We start from the raw sequence: 23478 nt of genomic DNA on the forward strand, positions 1-23478 counted from the left end.
ACTGACATTTTTGTGACTGATTAGCACAATAGCGTGTTAGTTTTAAATTGTATCACATTTTATAATCAGTTTAAATAAAAATTATTATATAAAACTAATCAAACAACCTAATTACATTCATATTTTAACTAAAAATGTCACACTGTATAATGCCTGTTTGTATGTTTTCAGGCTAAAAACTATTAAAAAATTATAAAAGTTAATATTTAGGCATTTTTGAGTTGGATTAGGTCAAAACTGTTCAAAGATTATTTCAAACACACAAAGACTTTGTAACGCCCTGAAAACTACGGTTGGTTTTCAGGATTAATATAAAATTGGAAAATAAATCACAATAATAATCCATTTTATTCTTTATTTGTAAAAAAGGTTTTGGTAAACAATACTTAGAATATCTAGAACAATACTGATTCAAGCTAACAAATTGTTCTCTTGCAAATAGTTAACTCACACAGTTATAAATAATTATATCGCTTATACAAGGGCTTAGTACACATTTTGATTGCATATTAATAATAATAAATTCACGCATTTAAAACCGTGATATTTAAGAAAAGTGCCCTGATTAATTTAATAAGATATAAAATGAAACTAATTTAAATGCAGTAGAAACGAGTGAGCACAGCAAGAGAGAGGGTTGTTCAAAAAAGCTGGCAGGGGTGTCCCCTAATTAGACAAATAATAGGTATGTATAAATTATTACACATATAATATAATAAAAGTTTTTTGCATATAAATATATTTCTTGAACTTTTATTAGTATTGATAAAAATACTGCAATTAACAATTATTTTATTGCAATTAAACCAATATTGAATATTGGTTGAATATGATAATTATTTTACTGAATAGAATGTAAAAATATAAAATCTTCGTACAGTATATATAATACTGAATTTACAGAAATACTTATTTCTGTTACTGCCAATCCACATCACTGTCAAGGCTGGATTTGCATTTAACAATAATATTTGGCTCTTCAATGTCGCTCTTGCTCTGGATCAATTTCAAGTGATAAGGTCCTTTCTTACCAGCGCCTTCACCATTCTTGCCTGGAGAAACAAGTGACATAACATATTATTGGTCATTATAGAACAACTAACTTTAGTGATAGTGATTTCTGTATTACTGTACCTACTTCCGTATTCTGTCACACTAAATATATTACCAATATTATTTCACTTATTGCTTTACTGAGTGTAAAATGGAGGATAACACTAATTTGTTAGTTTTCAGTAATATACACACATATAAACATCTCATCAAACAAATATTATCTTTTAGTATTCACTTTTAATTTTCAAGTTTCTTAGCAAATACAAAAAGGCTAGGGCAAAACGGGCAATGATATACTTAAAAATTAACTGACTTTTACTGAATTTAATTTACTGAAATAGCAATGTACATGCTGTTTTAATTCAGAAAATTCTGTAATTGAGACAGGTACACTAAACTTTTGTGAAAGATCCAGTTACTTTCCATAACATACAACTGTTATGTATTGTATCTAAGATGGTTACAGCATTGATTCCAATCAAATTCTGGTACATTATCGTTTTACCTCATTATAGATAACCTACAAGTCTATACCCTATAAAATAGGTATAGGATTATAGAGTATATACCTAAATTATACGTTATAGATTGAGGACAAAATAGAGTACTTGACACAGCTGAGAGCTCCAGAACAAGGTCTGTCCAAAAAGTATCTGACCGCCGACTAGTAGGTGGCCCCATATTAGGCATTGAATACGATCCGGTCACTCAGTGCGTCACAGCGCTCTGTTCCGTACAGTACTGCCGTGTGTGTGCGTCGCATTTCAATATGACTGACCGTGTTGAGCAGCGCATTTGTATTAAATTTTGCCAAAAACTTGGCCATTCAGCATCAGATACGATTACTATGATACGGAAAGTTTATGGTGACGTGTCTATGGCTGATACACAAATAAAAGAGTGGTTTAGGCGGTTTAAAAATGGCCGCATATCAATGGAGAGTGATGACCGATCTGGCAGGCCTTCAACGGCCAGAAACACTGAAAATGTTGAGGACCTGTTAGCCATTCCACAAAATGAATTTAAGGAGTGTTTCCGGAAGTGGGAGGAGCGTTGGAATAAGGTAGTGGCTTGTGGAGGGGAGTACTTTGAAGGGGACCAGATTGCTGTTGCCGCCGAGTAACGTCAGTTCATGCCAGACGTCAAGGTCGGATACTTTTTGGACACACCTCGTATATATATATATGTATGATATACTATGGTCAACATCAAAAAAGAAACAGTTGTGATTTTTTGGGTCATTTATGTTGAGAATTAATTCAACATCAAGATTTCAGTAAAGAATTTGCCAATATTTCCAAGAGATAACTGACAGGTTGAGGAACCATGCCAAAAGCTATTGTGGAATTTTTTATAATCTACAATAATATTAAGCTAAGTTTTATAGTGGGTAACTACTCAGATCTCCTGAACCGTGACTTCATTGTCCACAAACTCTGCCATAATTTTAAAACAGTAAATTTGATTAATCCTTGACGATGTGCCTACAGATGATTTCCAAAATTAAGCTTATCAGCTATTATTTGCACTGTTATTTAGCCATCGGAAAGAAAAAGATGTATTCAACGTTTTTAATAAAAATATATAATTAAAGATTTTTACAGCCATTTACAGAGTAGTGCAAAAAAAGTATTTAAAAATGCTATAAGTAATTTTATTTTAATCACGGACAAATTTAATTAACACTAAACCAATCAGCGAACATCCCAATTTGAGAACTGGGCATTAAGAATTCCAAAGTACTTAATTTTTTTTAAACAAAATCGGGAATATAGTGTCCTTCTAAAAACATTGACAAAGTTCTCCATAACTTTTGTCAAAGTATCCTGTGATAGAAAAGTAATTTCTTCATGTATTGCAGCCTTTAAATTTTCAAATGAACGAGGTTTATGACAATAAACATTGAATTTAAAATGACCCCATAAGGAAGTCGCACGGCAATAGATCTGGCGAGCATGCAGGCTAATGGAAATCACTGATATGTAAAATCACGTGATCGGGAAACATTTCTATAATGAACCATTGAAGCATTACTCGCATGGGCTATACGCTCAATATCAAACTCTCTAAAAAAGCTTCATTGAACAATGATTCATTCAATTTGAAATACTGTTCAACAGCAAACTCGTGATGTTGCATGGTCTACTGCGCCAAAACTGGACGTTCTAATCTACTAAATGGCATCACTCGGCAGTCACTGACAGCTCCCCTCCACTGATGTTACCCTACTCAAATCCATGTGTTTTTTTTGCACCAACCTGTATTTTCCCTCTAATCTTCTCAGTCATCACTGAAACACTGTCCTTGTGGAAATAACTATTTTATTGTGCATTGTCATCATGAACCACCCCAACATGTGGTTGATTCTTATTCAAAAATTTTATCAGAAATGTAAAGTGATGTTCAGTAATTTATACAGTCTCTATTTTAACAATAAAAAATAAGCACATCATGTGAAAATCCAATTGGGAGAAATTGTGATGAATACTGGTTGGTTTTTGTCTATTAGGCTAGATGCCAGGTATGTAGCAGATTTATTTCTTTTAATTTTACAAGACTATGGTCACATTAGCTATTCAATTTCAGCTTTCTCAAGCACTCAACCTAGTCAACTCAAGCACCACTATATGCCTGGGTTGGCCAGCCTGATAATTAAGAATCAACAGCCACTCTCTTACCCGTGGCAGACTGGGAAGTACGGTTGAGGACAGCCTGAACAGTGGCTGTGGTGTGTTCCAAGGTTGCCACTACATCATCACCAGTTCGGGACATCCAGGCCAGCACTAGAGCAGCATACAGCTCACCTGTCCCAGTGAAACTGGTATGTACCAGTGGACATTTGAGTGTCGCTGTTGTCTTCTTTTTACCTGTAGATAAGACATCAGTCAACAGAGATACTATTTAGCTGCATTCTTGAGCAAGCTTTTAAATACTTTCTGAATTCTAAATAAAAACATCTTTTCAGTCACACCAACTCTTATTACTGTAAAGCGTTCTACTTAAGAACGTCTATTTTTTTATAAGGAAAATATATTATTTAAATTTTTTTATTACAACGCATACTGTAATTTACTTTTCTACATAGTTTTGATTTTTTATCAAACAGGCTTTTTGTCATACAACTCAGAAAGGTTTTCAATTCTGGCACTCAAGATATTTTGTAGTGCCAATCAATCAATGTACTTTTTCGCTTTTTCGTAGTTTTTGAACAGTTGATAACTGACAAGCTCCATTAAATAATGAAATAAGAGAAAATTACTGGTAAGGTAAGGTTTGAACTGTAATGAGAATAATACAGTTGTTCCCATCCAAAAGATTTCGCCGGAGCTTGCAATGTCATAGAGCAACATTATATCAGAAGACAGTAAACCAAAGCACTTTTTGTATGTAAGTTTTTTCTACTGTTCATAAACGATTCAGTTTTACACAAAACAGTTGACTCTTTTTTATCCAGTTCTGTTAATATGGACTTGTTCTGAACAACTATCTGATAGTAGATTATAAAAGTTGTATACTGCTAAGTTAGGAACACGAAGTTGCAAACTACATAATTTTGAGGTATTACATATTGTTATTTACTAGTGATCACTAAGTGGGACAGAGCACAATGGTGTGGGAGTGTAAATGGTATTATTTACATCTTAAAAATTTAATTATTTACCACCTTACATCATGCTAGGCTCAATTTCATTCATTACTTGTTAAGAAGCAAAAAGGTATAATGCAAACTATGATTTGAACATGGATCTCTGTAGTGACCAGTTGCTGTTTCAGCACTGACTAGCCATTCACATGTTCCTAGCATGAGCTGTTCCAGAAAATTAAATCCTTCTGTTTCTACTATTAACACACTGTAATTTTATTATGTGTTAAAAAATATTTAAGAACATTTTTTGTGAGTATGCATATAATAGTGTATATTAAACTGACATTAGACAATATCGTGTAAACATGGAAAGCAAAAAGAGAAAATGACAAACTGTAAATTTTAGAAAGACCTAAAAAGCGAAGATTTGCTTCAAGTATTACAGCGTGTATCAAAATGAATGACCTGATTTTAAAAAACTGAATATCTATTGCTAAAAATGTACTACAAAAATAATATTTATTGCAAAATACTCACAAAATATTAAAGTTTTAGGTATGTTATCACAAATGTTCTATATGTCCACCAGCAGCAGCACGAACAACATCCAGACGATAGCTAAATTCCTCATAAACCTTACACAACGTATCTGCGTTCACAGACCTTATTGCGACAGTTATTCTGTTCTTTAGTTCTTTGATGTCATGAGTTAGAGGGGGAACAAACACTTTTTCCTTCACATATCCCCACAAGAAAAAGTCGCATGGGGTCAAGTCTGGTGATCTTGGAGGCCAAGAATGAAGAGCATTGTCTCAAGGTCCCGTGCGCCCTATCGAGTGGTGGGGCAGAGTGTTGTTGAGAAGCTGCCGAACATTGTTGTGCCAGTGAGGCGGAGCTCCTTCTTGTTGGAAAATGAAGTCACCAGAGTCTGCCTGAAGTTGTGGGAAAAGCCAATTCTGCAGCATTTGAACCCGAACTGTTTCCACCATTTCATCAGAAGTGCGAGGCCGGCCTGAACTTTTACCTTTGCACAAGCACCCTTTCTCTTCAAATTGGTGATACTATCGACGAATGTTTTTAGGTGAAGGCGGATCAATGCCGAAACGGCGACGAAAAGCGCGCTGGACCGAAACAACTGACTCGTCCTGCAACACACAAAACGCCTTTTGTTGAGCGGACGCCATTTTACTTCAGACTGACTGGAAACGAAGAAGACGCACTGACCGACATCTAGCGGCGATTTAATGAAACTTTAGGCCACGCCCATTCCAAATACACAGCTTTCCTTGCCCACATGCCTTATGTTTCGTAATTATTACCGTACAAAATCAGGTCATTCTTTTTGATACACCCGGTAGTTTAGAATATGGTATAGCAGAATAAAGGTATAAAATGGATATTAAATAACTTTTATTGCATTTTTCAATAGGGTTACTGTTTAAAAACTAACAATACATGCATAAGATTTTTTATTAAAAACATTAACTTTTGCACCTTTTTTCATTTATAGGTTCACTTAATCTAAACTTTCGTCAATCTATTTATCACTGATTTGTCTGTTGAGTGTCTGACCATAAAATCCACTGACAAATCCCTTACTTGTTCAAAAAGAAAGTCTTCCATGCAACAATATCATCTTAGCTTTCACTTTTGTTGCATTCAATATGTCCTGCTATACAAAAGTTTATAACTATTGAATAAATAATAGATTAATGAAATTTTTCAATATAATATTTTATACCTTATTTTTATGACCCTATTTCATAGAAGCAAACTTTCTGCTTTTCTTAACTCCAAATAGCCTTTTACATCTGTTCCAAACCTGATTTAGATCATGGTTGCACTCTTTAACTTTTATGTGATCAAATGAGTTTCACTTTATTGTGTTTATTTACCAGAATCAAAAGTGGTGCATCTTTGGACCAAAATATAACGGAATAGAATAGATAAGGTGCAGTTTTGAGTAAGGTAGATCAGGGTAAACAGATATCAGTAATAACGTTAACTTTTATTTAAATCTACCTGAAACCCTGCTTGCAAACCCCAAAAGGTAGTCATCATAACCAAGGTGAGCAGAAGACAGGAATACAGATGGACAGCCCATCGAATGTATGTTGTCGATGACAGTCCAGGCATCGTCTGCATCCAATATTGGCTTACCTGTCAACAGTCTGTTCCAACAAATATACATTTATTCTTTTAAATACTTTCATATAAAATATGAACTTTTAAAATCAATATGTTAGACTAATTTTAATGTTTTTTTAGTTATTGTATAGTCTGCAATTTTAATTTTTTTTAATCCCTGTATGTAATTGAAATGCAAACACACCAAATTGAAAATTGAATGGACAAAGGGAGGGAGGGAAAATTGATAAGGGAGAAGGATGCTGATATCCACAATGAAGATGGGTGAAGAGATTACCTGATGTTATACCAAGTGACACAACCAGCATTAATGTCTAGTTAATCTGATATTTGGCCATATTTGCAAGGAGTTGTCAATATATCACAGAAAACCCAATCAATCATAGAGTACCAATGCCATACATAACATCATCTCTTTTGTATACCAAATCAGGTTTACAGTGTTCCTCATCAGATTTGATCTGTTTTTGTGGACAGTCCAAAAAGCATTACTTTAAGCCACCACATCTGTTCCATATATTAGCTGTTTACCATTACTTGCTGTGGTATATGAAGTTAACTCTTACAATACCTACAATGATTACAGGTCTTTCTAAACATGGTACTAAGAGGGCTAATAGAACCAACCAGCATTCTGTGGCAACTTTGGATTACATGATCAGAAGTCTCTTATATATGGTGCTGGATATGTAAATGCAGTCTTCCCTTTGTAGTACATATTCTTCTTAGGAGGTAGGATATTGAGCTGAAACATAACCTTGACCTGAAATCCAAGGAAAGCATAGTCCATCTATCGTGTGGGGATATTAACTTTTGGATTCTTTCTGAGTTAACACATGTCTGTATATTATGAGGTGCTCTAACCCTTCACTATCTTACCCTTAAATAACCCTTTTGGGCACAGCTTTGCCAACTGCAGCCATATTCTGCTCTAAGCATTTCAAGATGATAATTGCACTACTCTAAAACCTATAATTATAGCAGATTGCATATGTTTTCAGGGATTCGTTTGGAATCCAAGTGTTAGTAGTCATTACTGGGGTTCCATAGGGATCTGTCCCAAGTCCATTTTTATTTATTATACTCAATCTTAGATCCATTTTTGTTTAAGCATTTTTCATAAAATTTTCATAAGATCCCCGAGTCTTTTAAGATTTTTGCATAAGTTATATTACCAACCAAAGCCAAGCAGACAACTCGATTTGCAAGAAGGTTACAGCAACCACGTTTTGGGACATTGAATGTTGTAAAATAAGCTATACAATAAGGGACAACAATAAATGTAGCCTCTTATTTTGCTATTCTCACTAAAACTATACGTGAAGCAGCGTGGCCTTCTGAAATCTAGAGTTTTGTTGCTGCAAGACCATGACAGACCCCAATCTGCCATTCAAAACCAAAGTTTTATCAGACCCTTTAGAATTTTAATCAGATCTTTGGGATATGAAAAGGTTGCTACTCACTGTACAGTTATAGAACTTCAAAGAAGTTTCTAGTAAGGTCTCAATAAATAAAAATAGCGATACCAAGAAAACTGGTTTTGATCACCATATCTAACCAAAATGACAAATACCTTTCCAATGATAAACCAAAATTAAATGCTACTGTGTTTGGTATGATTTATCCCAACTTTGCCAATATAAATGTTTCTGTTTATTTTATTCATGTATATAGTTCTAATGGTATATGAATTAGAATACTTACTCTGCCTCGTACTGATTAGGAGTGACGATATCTGCCAAAGGAATGATATAATCTCTGTATATGTCCACATAGCTTTCTGGCACACACATTCTCCCATTGTCACCCAGTACTGGATCACACACTGAACACAATTAATGGAACCATTAGGTTTACAATCTTAATAAAACAGTCAATATAATAAACTGTAGTCATTCTACTATAATCATTGCTTCATTGTTCTGGTTAGGTAAAATAAATTAGTTATATTATACTAAGAAACATATGCAATCCTATTTAGACATAAATACAAAAAAATAATTTAGTTGTAATCTTCCTGACAGTCTGAAAGTACACTCAAAATTGACTTGTATGGGTATTGCATCCCAGAATAACACACCATTAAAATTTCTAAAGGAATTTAAGACAGCTTTAAAATTCCTAAAATTATTCCAATTAGTACTTATTGTATTCATTATAAACTACAGAACTTTTGGTGGCAAGAGAATCATAAAATACTATGTATATAAAACTGTTGGATTAAATAAAATGAATGTATAAATTGATTGTGAAAGAAATTTTTTTATTGTTGAACATAACATTTAAAAATTTGTTTTATACATACAAAATTTCTTACACATACACACATGCATGCGTGTGCACGTGCGCGCGCGCACACACACACACACACACACACACGAATTAATGTTTCAGATTATAGTAAAATTATCATTATACACAGAAGGGTTCTCTTCTAGATGGTTTACACCTTCCAGTTAAATTTACACAATGTACAGCAAAAACTGATGTGTCACTTATCATTGATGGGACAATTCTATGGATGTCCAGAAATGGCACATCACAAGCCCCAATATATTGACATTTGGGAAACCCTTCTGGGGATAATGATAAGTTTTACTGTAATCTGAAAAATTATTTCTTTCACATTGTATTTTCAGTGATTCAGCATGAAAGAGTTAAATATTTCTCTACAGTCTGTTACATCAAAACAATGTATCATTAGTCTATTTTTAAAGTAAACATTACAGGTACATACCAAAGACGAGGTTGCTGTTATGTTGGCGCAACTGCCTGATTAACTCAGGGATATGATTGAGAAAGGAACTGGAGCCGATGTAGCCAGTGAGGAGGTGCGTGAAGTCCCTGTCCAGTGACTTCGCTGCAAGACCGCCCATCAGCTCCTCTAGAGTAAAAAACCAAATTTTAACAACACTCATGAAAGCATATTGAATTTAAAATAATTATACTGACTCTTGGTAAACAATTCTGTTATTTGCGTTGGTGAGAGAGATCCAAAACAACTTACCTCAGAATCTTTGGCCTTGGGAATCAGGTCAAAACCCTAGCAAATAAGGGGTTTTGATTCTGTATGATAAAACTAAAATGTGTTACAAATTTGTAAAAATAAGAATACAGTAAATATTAATATTGCTCTATAATTCATAAACACAACTTTTAATATTGTTCTCTCTAATTTTAAGAATTTGATTTTCAACAGTGACATTCAGGCTGGTGTTTAAAAACCTGGAAGACAAACTCTGGTAACATTAAAATATATTAAATCTGTACTAGTGAGCATTTATTGAGTGAAGATGTCCAGTAAGCCCAGAAATGCCAGTTGGAACTTTCTACTGACTTGTAGGCTTGTATTTGATGTACCCGACTAGTTACTAGTAGTATATTTAGTATCAAACCCTTGCTGTTGGGTAGGTTAGAACCTTAACAACCTTTATTTAAAATGTTGGATGTGTAGTGGCATACACGGAACTAAGTAATAATTTGTAGGGAAACCAAGTAGACATTTCTACCTAGTGACTTTGAAGGACACGTCGTCAGTGTAAAAAGGTTATGCTGCTTTACTGTCATGTTGGGAAGTCCTTAGACAAACCTAGTTATTATATTGAAAACTGCAGAGGCAGGAATAAAACTCCATTTTACTTGTGAATATTGAGTTTAGCTCCAGTTTACCTCCTCTTAATGTAGCATCTGGTATCTGACACTGTCTCCAGGAATCTTGAGTCATCTTCGTCAAAAGAGATTAAAAAAAAGAAACTCAAAATGAACTCTTTACATTGTTTTGACATTGGAGACACCTAGAATATAAAATATAGTATAATCTACATGAAGAGGTATTCTCATTGTCTCATAAAGTGTATAATTGAGTGAACTACGATGTTTTAGATACAATCTCTAATGCAACAGAGTTTTCTACACATAACGTAGCTATGGTGGGAAGGGTTGATTAATGTCAATGTTGGGTTTAGCTCCAGTTCACATTCTTCTTAGTGAGAGAGTCATGCTCTTAGTTCACGTTCCTTATTACCTGGGAGCATGCTAATCTAGAGGATGGTGTGGCTAATATTTGTTCTTATAGAGATTATATTTGTTCTTATATTTTAATCTCACTTTCAAAATGTCCTCATCTGCACAGGTGTTCAATGTCTGTGATTGAACTCTCTATTCGAAGGGTGCAAAATACCACAAGGCATACATGCTCAGTAATTTTACGGGCCTAATTGGTCTACAGAGTGGTCGTAATTGTTCCATTGCTTCTCAGTATCTGCTTAAGATACCTATTTTGTTAAAAAAAATATCCATTTCATGATATGGTGACATCTGTTTCTTTATTGTTGTAAGACAGTACATTAATCCAGCACTGTTGTTGAGTTCAAAATAATGACAGACCTTTAAACATGACCACAACGCAGGCAGGGACTAGAATTTTGAATGGTAACTATTTTTGTTTTAAAAATACATAGAATCAGTAGAGACTGGTTTAATTTCTCCTGCTGCTGATTTCAAAAGAAATTTATTTTTTATTATCTCTAATTTTCTTATTTATTTTTTACTAACAGAAATAAAATGATTTATAATTTATGTAAATCAAGGACGCTAAAATTAGGGTGGATCTGATACAGTCCCAATTTTAACTTGATAGTTAAAAAAAAATACTTAATATGCTTGTGATCTTATAACATAATTCCAATAATACTACATCAAATTGTTTCTCATATTATCCTGTATAAAAGTGCTATAACGCAGTTGCATTTTTTATTTATCATTGTCATTATTTCTCATATCAGTTATAGGTATTACAACTCAAATTCATTTCAGTCTTTTATAATTTTAAACAAGGGCAAAAAATTAAAAATAATCTTATACAGCACAATATTAAAAAACTATAGTAAAAATGTAATGAACCACACACCTAATTCTTTTTGATGTAATACTTGTCCCTTCCATCCTGGCTGAGAGATAGGGCTGGAAACCTGGGCTGAGTGCAGAGAACACACCTCTATTCCTAATATCTGTAAGAGACAATCAGTGGTTATTCCAGTAAAATATAATTATCCTCAATTTTATATCAAATAAAAAAGAACAGTTATACTGAAAAATAAAACCTCACAGCATAGTAATATACATAGACAACCATGACCTGTTTCAAAATAGTTTAAGGTAAATGCCCAGCATTTGATAATATCAAGAAAGAATTTTCGTGGAGATTGATTAATCATTACTTTAATTAGAGTGGTCCTGGATTCTTTAGGGTGGAGGGTAACACAGTTTATTTTTCCTGTAGAGTCCACTTTTGGCTGGTTTATACTAGAGGGCGAAGAGAGAAATTTCAAAGAGGCATCAATCACCTAAAACAATACCCACTATATCACTCATGGTGACTGGAATCTTGGCAGGAGGCAGCTCCAATACCCACACAGCATTTTGAGTATCTTGTAACTTCAGGAACTATGCAAAAGTCCTTAAAGGATTTAAGACATAAGATGTTTTCTCAGTATCTTGTCCTCAGGAAATACATACATTAAATTTATATTAGTATCACGTTTCAGAGAGTTTCATATTTCAGATGCTGCACTAAGGAGCTTAACTCATTATTTACATTGTAAATTAGACATTACAATTTTGTTTCAGCTCCTTGCAAGTGTATAAAGAGATTGCTGACACTTAACTACCAAGCAGCTCAGTGGCTAACTAATACTGATATGTCCACATAGTAATATATTTCATGTGTCCAAATATTTGATACCTAATGAGCAGAAGGAAACTGCTGAACACCTGCATTAGTAAGGAAATGTTATGCCATCTTTGACAATTTGGACGAGGGTGGTGAAATTCCCCAGAAAGACCTCCTGATCGGTTATTTCCAGTGTTTTGTGGGACTAGGCCACTAGTACACAAACTTGGTGCGACAAAGATCATAATGTGGAGGAGCTCCATGTTATTGAAAATAAAACAAAATACTATGCTCTTTCTGTGCGACAAAGGCTAGATGTACACAAGCCTGGATCAGAAGAAGAGTATCAATTGAATGGCGAGTAAGATCTCCAGACTTAACACCCTTAGACTTTTTTTGTGGGGTCGCTTGAAATCAGTATTTTTTTAACACATCCCACTGGTGTCCCAGACTTGAAAAACAGGATCACTGCTTAGTGTAGACGCTTAACCAGAGAAACTTTTAGAAAGGTTGGGTAAGAATTTGAAAATAGGTTATTTTTTTGCTTGAACAACAATGGCTACCAATTTGAACATTTGATTTGAAGTTTACAAAGTATTTACAACAGTATTCAGTGAGTAATTTTGTTGTTATTAGCAGTCGTACAGTAGTTTGTACACTAATAATTGTTGTGTAAGAAATTACATTATTGGCTGCTGATACCAAACGGCTTGGCCAATTAAATTTTTTTTTTACCGAAATACAGCATTTTTTATGAGCTTCAATTTGAAGTGTCACAAGGTATTAGTTGCCATTTCAAAATTTTGACTTTGGGTACAGGGGGCCATGGGGGTGAGTACCCCCATTTTGAAAATATTTTTTTCCCCCCAATTAGTACTATACCCATTTACATAATTTTAATACTTGGGCTAAAGTCTTAATACGAGTTTGAAGTTTTCAAATGAACACCCTGTATACACAAAGTCTCCAAAACTTAATTTGGTTAAAAAGTGTCAACTTCAGTCTTTTTAGATTAATTTTCTATTTTAGATATTCCAAGTGCCATAGTGATAGTTTGCTTTTTAGTCCCAATAAAGAAAATATATAACTTATGTATGACTGAAAAGCACTGTGGTACAAAAGAGTCAGATACGAACGATTAAATTCACTTCTGCTCAAATTTATTTACAGTTCTACAGTTGAGTAATGTTGTTGCACTGGCCAAGAAAATAAACACATATGTGGGTTTTGGAATCCAACTTAGATTTAAAAGCATTTATTTTCAATCTGCTGTGTTTCCGGTGCTATAAGCAATATTGATTTTTTTACCCCGATCAAGAAAATATGTGCAAACATAAGCTGAAAAAACTACTTTTATCAAATGTATCTACTACTTGCATCACTTGTATTCTGCTTCTGATATAATCGGAAGAGTGTGCCATCCCTTTAACTACAGTAAAATTTGTTAAGGGAGACAACCAGTTTTAATAACCATATTTGCAAAACATTCACAGCTTTGTTCATCAAGGGAGTTTTAGAACACCATTGAAATAATATTTTCAGTGCATTATATGGTTTATTCGTCACTGGTGCAATCTAAAATAAATATTAGATAGTAACTTTGTCTTTGCAATCTGCATAACACTACTGATCAAGCACTATATAATTATTCAATATTTTCTAAAATTAAATTTTAATAAATATTTCCGCCACTTTGGTGAACTTCAGCTGAAAGTATAAACAGCTGTTTAGAGTCAGTTTGCATTACGTGTCACAAATATTATAATTATTTTCAAGAATTATGAAATATTCTGAGAAACTTTTCCAATGTTTCTCACTTTATAAACCTTCCTTGGACGTATACAAATATTTTAAAACCAAAATTAGTCAAATTGGTCCAGCCGTTATCGAGTTTTAGTGAGACTAACAAATGTAATTTCATTTTATATATATATAAAGATTATTTTTGTATAATTCTGTTATTGTAGTTTATGAGGCTCTATTTTAATTGTTGCTGTTATTTATTTGTTATATTCTATTATTTATTAATTTATTACAAATTTAAAATAATATTTACTTTTTGGTGTAAGTGTTTTAGCAACTACATGTTTTGGCTACCAAATTTGTTTATCTAGACTTCTTCTAATTTTTTAATTTGTATTGTATATGACTTGTGTGGATGCGTTTGCAAGCTTTATGGCAATATACATGTTCTTATTTGTATCAGAGTTTCCCAAGAGTCTCTGAATTATTGAGATTAAATAAAGCAAAGCAAGGTGATTCAAGGAGATTGGTCTTTGGCAAGTTAATGTGTAGTAATGATCCAGGAGTTGGTTAACCAAAGTTTGACTCATTGTCGTGAGCTAATTTTGTCTTTATTAAAGCTGTTACTATTGTTACTTAAATTTGTTGTTCGTCAGTTTACAAAGTAAGTCTTAAAGTTTAAATTTTCCCATGTTCTTCTTTCTAAATTTCTTCAAATATCATAACTGAACCAGTGTTGATCATTGTCAAATAGTAATTTTTTTGATGTAGTTGAATTTTGTTGTTGCTATTTTGAATCTGCTATTTCAGTTAACACAAATTGTTTTTGTTTGTCATTTTTCATTTTTTATATGGAAATTTTTTAAAAATAATTTAAAATTAATTTTACTTTGCTGTTACTACTTACAAAATAACTGCATTACAATAATGTTAGAAATGATTTATGCAAACTGAAATGCTTGTATTGTTACCACATGTATAATAACTTGATGGTAGTTGGCAGTCAATGGACACTGAATGATATGAAGACAATTGGTTTAACAGCTGTAAAAAAGTACTTAAAATTGTTAATACAGTTGATGAGGCGTATTTTACATCAATTGAATTTTAAAGCTTTATGGTTTTTTATAGATATGCACATTGAATATTATTTTATTATCAGCAATAATATATGGCAAGGTCCATTCAAAATGTTTTATTGGTGATATTTTGCGACAAAAAAAGAATTAAAGAAAGAATTTACTGAATGTGTTTCGTAAACAAACTCCTCTGAAGTCATGAGTCACTCACTGCATCCCCTACAATTGAAGAAAGAAGTTAGTTCAAACATGGTGGTTGAAAATGTTTACTATGTCAAAATAAATTATTTACTACCTTACAATGATTAGCAATGGTTCATTAACAATATCTGCAGAAATGTTGAAAAAGTTTTGTAAAGGAAAAGCTTTAAACTCATCCTTTTGTATAATTTAGAAACAAGATCTTTTATTAGAAATGTAGCCTCAATAATTGTTTTATATAAGTAAGGAATATACACCTTTGAACACTTTTGAAGTTTTTAATTTGTTCCATGTAAATTTCGGATTCGAATAATTCATATTCATGTAACTAACTGTACGTTAAGCTAAAATGAAGTAAATATATAACAAAATTGACATATGTTTTAACTGCCTTAGTGGCTAAATTTTGTATTTAATTTTTATATATAATCAACTTATATTGTGTAAAAGTCTGTCAAATACTAAATCTTTGTCATTTAATAATACATTAGGATTAATTTTGGCACTTTTGTAAATATCAAACTGTTCGAACGTTGAAAATAGGTGAATTCTTTAGCAAATCTGTAAAATTTCAAGATTGATATTTGTGTATTAAGGCCAGTATTATTTAAATGGTCAGCCTATTTTGAATTTGATGATGTCTTCAATGCTTTTATATGTTTATTAACTCTTAATTTTCAAGGATTGGCCGGTTAGTCCAATATAGTGATTTAGACAATCATTTCATTTTAATTTATATACCGGTACTCCACTATTGTCAAATTTGGAATTTTGATTTTGGTTTGTTGAATTACTTGAATTTTTGATTATAAGGCAGAGGTTATTAGAAATGTTGAAAGCTAATAGATGTCCTTGTTTATAAAATGATTTATTAATTTTGTAGTAGCGATTACCAAGGTAGTCACATGTATTTGATATCTCTTTCTTCTTTTTTTGGTTCTTCAATAATACATCAATCACGCTCAGCTTGTTTCCATTATTTTGGACAATGTATTTGACGATATTTAATTCTTTGTCAAAATCTTCAGTTTTCATTGGAATTTTGTGTAATTTATCGATCGTTGATTTGAATGCAGTCATTTTTTGGTGATGTGGGTGATTTGATGAGAAAGGGATAACTAAATCTGTGTATGTTGGTTTGGTTTCCTGTTAATGTTGAAATTGTGCTTTTTGATGATGTTTGTTATAGTCAAATCAAGGTAGTCTATTGCATTATTTTCTTCAATTTCATTGTTACAACTTAGATTATTATGGATTTGGTTCAAGTATTTTTTGAACATATCTATTTGTCTTTCATTTCCTTTGAATGGATAAATTATATCATCCAACATATCTGTAATAATAAATTATTTATATTAGATGTTTTTTATCATTTAATATAAATTTATCTTCTATGTTATCAAGGAATATGTCAGCCAATAAAGTAAATAGTGGATTACAAATCATCGACAAAATATGGCAGCAAAGGAAAAGGTAGTATGTCATATCTGTCGTCTGACATTTGTAGCGAATTTATGGACATTACGAGCATAAGAGTCTTAAAATAAATTAAACAAGCACGCTACTTTTCGCTTATTATTGGCTACACCAGACATTTCTCAGACAGAGACCAGTTGGCAGTGCCACTGCGATCATTTTGGTCACCAAAGTCTGAGCCATTGAATAACTAGTACGAGTGCTAGCAAGCGTTTCCAATAAGCCCAAGGAATGGGAACAGCAGCTCTCAACTTACTTGGAGAACTTGATCGACATACAAAACTGTCAAGGCTAAAGCTACGATAATGCCTCCAACATGTCAAGAGGACTCTGGTGTCCAAGCAAGAATACAGGACAAAAATGACCTTGCTGAGTTTGTTTCTTGTGCAGCCCATTCTTTAACCAGTTAGGTGGCTGTTTGTTTAGATGCTGAAGAAACCTGCACTGAAGCTACTGTGTTCTTTTCTTTCTTAAAAGGACTTTACACTTTTTGTGTCATATAATTCTAGAAAAATTTGTTGAGAGATCATGTGCAAAGAAGCAATAAACAAAAGCTTAAAACTAAACAGAGATTTCTCATGCAGAAATCTATGAATGAAACTAGATGGCCTACAAGGGCATACGTTCTCAGAGCTCATGACCAGTGGCAAAGAAATTATAAAAGCCTGTGTTGATTTAATTTAAGATAAAGCACAGACACCTGATACAGAGTCATTCCAGATAACTTTGTTAACAGTAATTTGGGAAGACATTGTAAAGGGTGAACAAAACCAGTGAGATGCTACAGAAAGGAGAGCTTGATCTTGTTGGTTGCTACTAAGGAGTACCTTATCTTAGTTTTTATGACAAAAAAGAACTAATTTGAATGATTATGAAGCAAGAACATTGCAACTACCTAACATGCCTGTACCCAGCTATGAAAATATTAAAAATTAACAATTTTTCAGATGAAGTAAGATGATGTGGATTTTGAGCAAATGACTCCCAGAAAGTGAATTCATATTACATGTTTTTACCCATCATTGACAATCATGTTACCCAGTTAGACAAAAGAAGTGATTGCTACAAAGCACTCAACTCGAAATTTCAAATTTTTAGAAATTTCCCTATAAAAAAACCACAAAATGAAACAGAAGAGGTGAAAACTTGGCTCAAAGCTACTCAAAAGACATTCATGAAGAACATTTTGTGCAAGAATGTCAACATTTCAAAATGTATATGGAAGTGGAAAAAATAACAAAAAGAGGAATCTATACCTTTATATATATATATATATATATATATAAACACGTTCGTAAGTACCTTCCCAAATTTAGAAGTTGCACTGAGAATTTATCTTAATCTTTCTGTGACAAATTATATAGCAGAAAAAAGATTTTCCACCCTTAAAAGAGTAAAGACTAATACGAGATCTTCAATGTAAAACTATATCTTTAACCTGTACCAATAGGTAGGTAAGTAACTTCCATACAATTTCATCACTACAGATGGTAATAAATTCATGAACAACTTGAATGAAACAATAATTTCTTATTTTTCATAATTGAAAATATATTTTGTTGTGTTCAAAATTGAGAATGGTTATTATTAAATTGACTTACTTTAATCTACCTGATAAGTTTTGAAGTAGATTAAAATGATTCATTATGTGCATTTCATTACAGTGAGGTAGACTATACTTTTGAACATTACTGCACAAAATTGCTATTAAAAAAGACCTTATACATTATTTTTAATGTAGTTTCCCTCTGTAAAGCAGCTGTCAGCATAAACAATCTCAGTTGAATTTACATTCATACAAAAGATGTAAAGACAGCACAAATATTGTTTCATAAAAGAATTTAATTAAGTGATACTAATGTTTAATCAATGGCGTTTACAATGAATAAATAAATAAATGACTCACCAAATGTTTTGTAAATCAGTTTAGAACTCCCACAGACATTAGAATACATTTTAATAAAACATGGTCTTACCACATAACTGGAAGTAATATAATATACCAGTTATCAACTTCAAACAAATACAAAATAAATAAACCACCAGATTAAAGTTTGGTAGTTACAGAGTTAGTGGAATCTAAATAAAATGCAACTTTTACAGACTCATTATAATTGTCATTTACAATAAACTCAAATATATTGCACAATATTTCTTTGAAAAAGTGGTATTTAGTTTCAAGAATATGATTTTCATTTGAATTAATGTGTTTATGATAAACAAAAAAATTGATTATTAGAGGCTAATTTTATCAGTGATCACAGACAAAAGTGCAACTAAGCTGTCTGGGTGTGTCTGAGTCAAGATATGACTCAGAAATAGAACCTTATCTAAACATTTCAGTTGCTGTCTGATAATAAATTCTATAAATATACCTTTTTTTATTACTGCTTTAGCAGCATTTTCACAGTATACATTTCCTATAATAACAAAGTGTGTAAAACATAAAAACTCACTTGTAAGGTGTAGGCTGCTATGTCACAGGCAGATACCACATGGCCTTGTATTGACAGTACCTTGCTGGGCCTGGCTTCCATCATACTGAGGTTGTGTCAGCTGGGCTCAAGGTCACAGCCAGTCAGCTGTTGCTAACTCCTCTGTCACACACTGCCATTGCTCACTTTATCACATGGTTATTGCCCATTCAGTAATCACTACTCACTCACTAGTCAGATACTGAACTTCGAACCGACAATAATATTGTCACTGAGACAGTTTAACAGTTTCTGTACTTATCTCTAGTTGTGCAATCACTGTTATCTCTTTGTCTCTATCTCTCTCTATGTATATAAATCATTTTCCCAGTCTGATGAATATAGATGGAAATATATGAAACAACATATACAGTATACATATATAATATAGAAAGTCTGTAGTTAATGGTATTTTTTAAACTAGAGTTCTCATAGAACAAAAAATGAAAGTACATGAGATCTTAGTAAATTATTTGAATTATAAATTAAACTCAGTACAGTGATAATGATATTTAAACCAGAATAACAGTGATTGACATTTTTAATAACATAAGTACAGATATTATCTACCAAAAATAGCAGATAGCAAGCTAGATCTGCAACAACCATTCCTGTATTTAGTAATTGGGTACCCTTGTGCCATCAGTCTTTAACCGACATCAGTCATTAACCGCACGCACCCCCCCCCCCATTCATCCCCCTTATCCACCAACTAGCACTGTATAGTAACACATGCATTAATTGTACCTCACACATTAGAGACCAAGCTATGATCTAACATATATTTATTACATTTTTTATTTCAAGGGCTTCTATAAACTATGATATTTCTTGAATAATCAATTGCTAGTTCTAAAGTTTATAAAATTAAGCGTGGAAATAACAATCATGATTTTTTTTTTTTTATTAGGCTTATTTATTTCCATAATATTATAGATAACAATAACAATAATTACAGTGACAATTAAAAACACCAGTTGGATTTTTAAAAGTATCTCTTTGAATTAAAAAAATTATCTTTAGCTTACTTAAGCAGTGGTTCTCTTTTAACTTACCAATTGGTAAATTTGTCAATTATTTCATCAAAACAGATCACATGTAAAGATTGTAAATATTTGAACACTGCTTCTTAGCAAGCAATTAATTGTTACGCCTAACATTGCTGGTCCAAGGCCTTCATTAGAAATGGCCAAATATATTAAAACAGTTATTACAGGTTCTTCTTACAATCCTGGGCATGAGCAGGCTTTAACGAGAAGAAGGCGGTAGCAGTAAATTAACAAAATTTTGTCAATGAAAACGGTGTAAAAATTAAAGTTTTTAGAAGTGGTTTCCAAATTACATGCCCAACTTTAATGCCTTTAAGAACTCCATAACATAATCAATGCCAAATAATTTTGAAACATCCGTTCAAGAATAAAAGTTAAGTTTGTAAGAAGTTCTACAGTATGATTAAAAAATGAAAAACTTTACACTTATAACTTTACCAAGTAGGCTATAAAGACAAACCAGTCCCTCAACATACTGCAAGCCACATCATACTTCAATAACTGTTTAAAATCCACAATAGTAAAATCATTACCAAAATACTGTAATCCCTCACAGTTAACTAGCACACCAATGGATAACAAAATCAAGAAATCCTCCAAACCTAAAGCTAAGATAAGTCCCAGCCTTCAGCAGACAACAGTTTTCATACATATTTAATATAGTACTCAATATATTGTAAACCGTTATAAATGTTAACAGTAGCCTATATATAAAAATTAAACTGGCAACACTGCTTCCCTTCTTGCAACTAGAACTAGAATGTTCTCTATTGGTTGAGAAAGATTGCAGTGCAATCAAAAATGTGTAATTATGTATGTTTCATATTTTACATATATGTGAACTTTTATGTGTTCTTTCAATTAGTGGACCCTAGAGGATAGTTTTCAATGTAAGTCTGCTGATCCTCCTATCAACTAATAACAATACACTTGCAACTATTTATTTATAAAAATTTGGTTTTAATCGGATCTCAAATTTTTGAGTTACGATTGTTCAAAGTTGCAGTTTAGTTGAAAAATGCCAAAAAGTAGCACTTTTTTGTTGTAATTGTTTGTAAATTATTTCCTTCCTATGTATAAACGCAGAAATAAACAAGCTAAATTTAAATGTCATTCCTGTTATTGTAGCTTTACTTATTGATTCATGGTTAATGTTCAAACTCACGTATCTATACTTTCTGATCCGAGAGAAGTAGAGTGGTAGGTAGCACAGCAACTGTGGATTCTCTTTAGAAAAATATCTTTTGATATACACAAACGTACGTATTTTAAGACGTGTCGTCCACATACAGACAATTTTTAATATCAAGACTTGTAATATAACGTAACAATTATAATTATTTTATTGTTTTGTATTGTTTTTTTTTTTTTAATATGAAAAATAAAATTAAAATGTTGCTGCTCTCTTGAGGATCTTGCAGCTTGTGTGTGAGCAAAGAACAGCACGTGCCTAAATAAGGGTCTGGTAACAACTGTCCATCCGTATATCTCGAAAACAAAATGAACTATAGACAAAATTTTGCATGAATCTTCATTTCTATACGAGCAACACTGAATACAATAAATTATGATGCATGTCACTCCAAGAGATTTGACTGAGCATTAGCAAATATTTTTAAATTGGTCTTGTGTGTAACCATGATGGCAACAGGAAAATTAAATCAATAAATTTGTAAACAAGCTTAGTAAAATCATGAGATTTTTAATATATTTTAGAACATTTTATTAAAGTATTAACTAATTAAATACATTGTTAAATTATTGCTTTAACAATTTTGTTATGAAATAAAAATATATATTTTTAAAAATCATCTATTAAATAAATGTTAGTAATGACTAATATGATAAAGACTCAAACAAGTTATTGTATCAAGTGTTGTATACTGTGTATTTTTAGACTGAATGTAGGAGATTTTTGGAGCAATTTTATTTTATTGCATACCTTGTTAAATGTTTCACTTCAATGTTTTAATCCTCATTCAGGTAAGCATACACATTTACAAATGTTTATATCAAATGTTTAACCAGATGAGAAGTTAGGGCTAAGAAGCTCTCCCTAACACACAACCTGGAACCCAATGGCCCGGCAGGCAGACTGTTTGTATGGACAGGAGCACGTAGCAGTCACCCATCCAAGCAGCAGCCATGCTAACATTGCTTGATTCGGTTATCTTGCGATAAGCTCTGTAACCACTACAGTGCACTATTCGCAAGTGGTACTGTGACATATTGATGACAGTTGATAAGATTGCTATGACATAACACATTCTGGGCATGTATGTAAAGCTTTATTTTGTACAGGCCCTATGCACTGTGTTTTTTTGTCAGATTGCTATTCTATATTGTTAGTAGAATATAATTTTTTTTTTATTTTTAGTAAATGTTATAGATTTTATTATTGTCTATTATTAAATTCTGTACTTTTAGGCTATTTTATTATTCCCAACAAAAATTTTAAAAAGTTAGGTCTCACAACATTTGTTACTTTTACTCTCATGTTTTATAACAACGATTAATGTTTGTAACTTTTTGTGTATTGTGATGTATTGTTTATGTTATATATTCAAGTTTTGCATACTTAGGAAAAAATTAATAATATGTACCTTTGAATAAGAGAGCTATATTTCATAGTAATTTCTAAAGTCCTCTGGAAAATTAGACAAAATGGGTTTAACAGTATAGGTGTCACAAACATGCAGTTGTACGGTTAATACAATGAGATATAAAAAATACAATAAAGAATATAATACAGTACATTAGTGTATAGTATGGTTTGCTTTGCATCCAATGTAAAGTATGACATTTTTTTAACAATTATACACTGTATGAAAATGAAATGAAATATACCTTTATTAAAGAGACTGAGTTTGATCTTATAGATAGTTACTATATGAAATATCTCTGGAGTAAGAGTAAAATGTAAAGCCAATTAACCTAAAAATGGTTTACAGATATTTGAAAAAGAAATAGTCGTGTAATGAAGATACAAACAGCT

General features: G+C 32.2%; 1 protein-coding gene across 1 annotated transcript; it reads right to left on the minus strand.

Moving 5' to 3' along the window:
• Nucleotides 1-341: 341 nt before the first annotated feature.
• On the minus strand, nucleotides 342-23414 carry LOC124357101 (pyridoxal kinase-like). The gene is made up of 8 exons (XM_046808546.1): nucleotides 22426-23414; nucleotides 19417-19766; nucleotides 11700-11799; nucleotides 9528-9674; nucleotides 8495-8615; nucleotides 6665-6813; nucleotides 3735-3923; nucleotides 342-1052 (listed from the first exon to the last, which is right to left on the minus strand). The coding sequence occupies exons 2-8, from the start codon at nucleotides 19498-19500 to the stop codon at nucleotides 919-921; spliced, it is 924 nt and encodes a 307-aa protein (XP_046664502.1). The 5' UTR covers nucleotides 19501-19766; nucleotides 22426-23414; the 3' UTR covers nucleotides 342-918.
• Between the last annotated feature and the right edge of the window lie 64 nt (nucleotides 23415-23478).

This window comes from Homalodisca vitripennis, chromosome 3 (assembly GCF_021130785.1).
Source record: "Homalodisca vitripennis isolate AUS2020 chromosome 3, UT_GWSS_2.1, whole genome shotgun sequence".
NCBI classification, from domain to species: domain Eukaryota; kingdom Metazoa; phylum Arthropoda; class Insecta; order Hemiptera; family Cicadellidae; genus Homalodisca; species Homalodisca vitripennis.

Bases quoted from the DNA above. Each gene is read 5' to 3' on its own strand.
- LOC124357101 (XM_046808546.1), bottom strand. From the start codon at position 19,500: ATGATGGAAGCCAGGCCCAGCAAGGTACTGTCAATACAAGGCCATGTG. The intron at 11,800-19,416 runs GTGAGTTTTTAT...TGTCTCTTACAG, and splicing joins TAGCAGCCTACACCTTACAA to ATATTAGGAATAGAGGTGTG. The intron at 8,616-9,527 runs GTATGTACCTGT...AATTGTGTTCAG, and splicing joins TAACAGCAACCTCGTCTTTG to TGTGTGATCCAGTACTGGGT.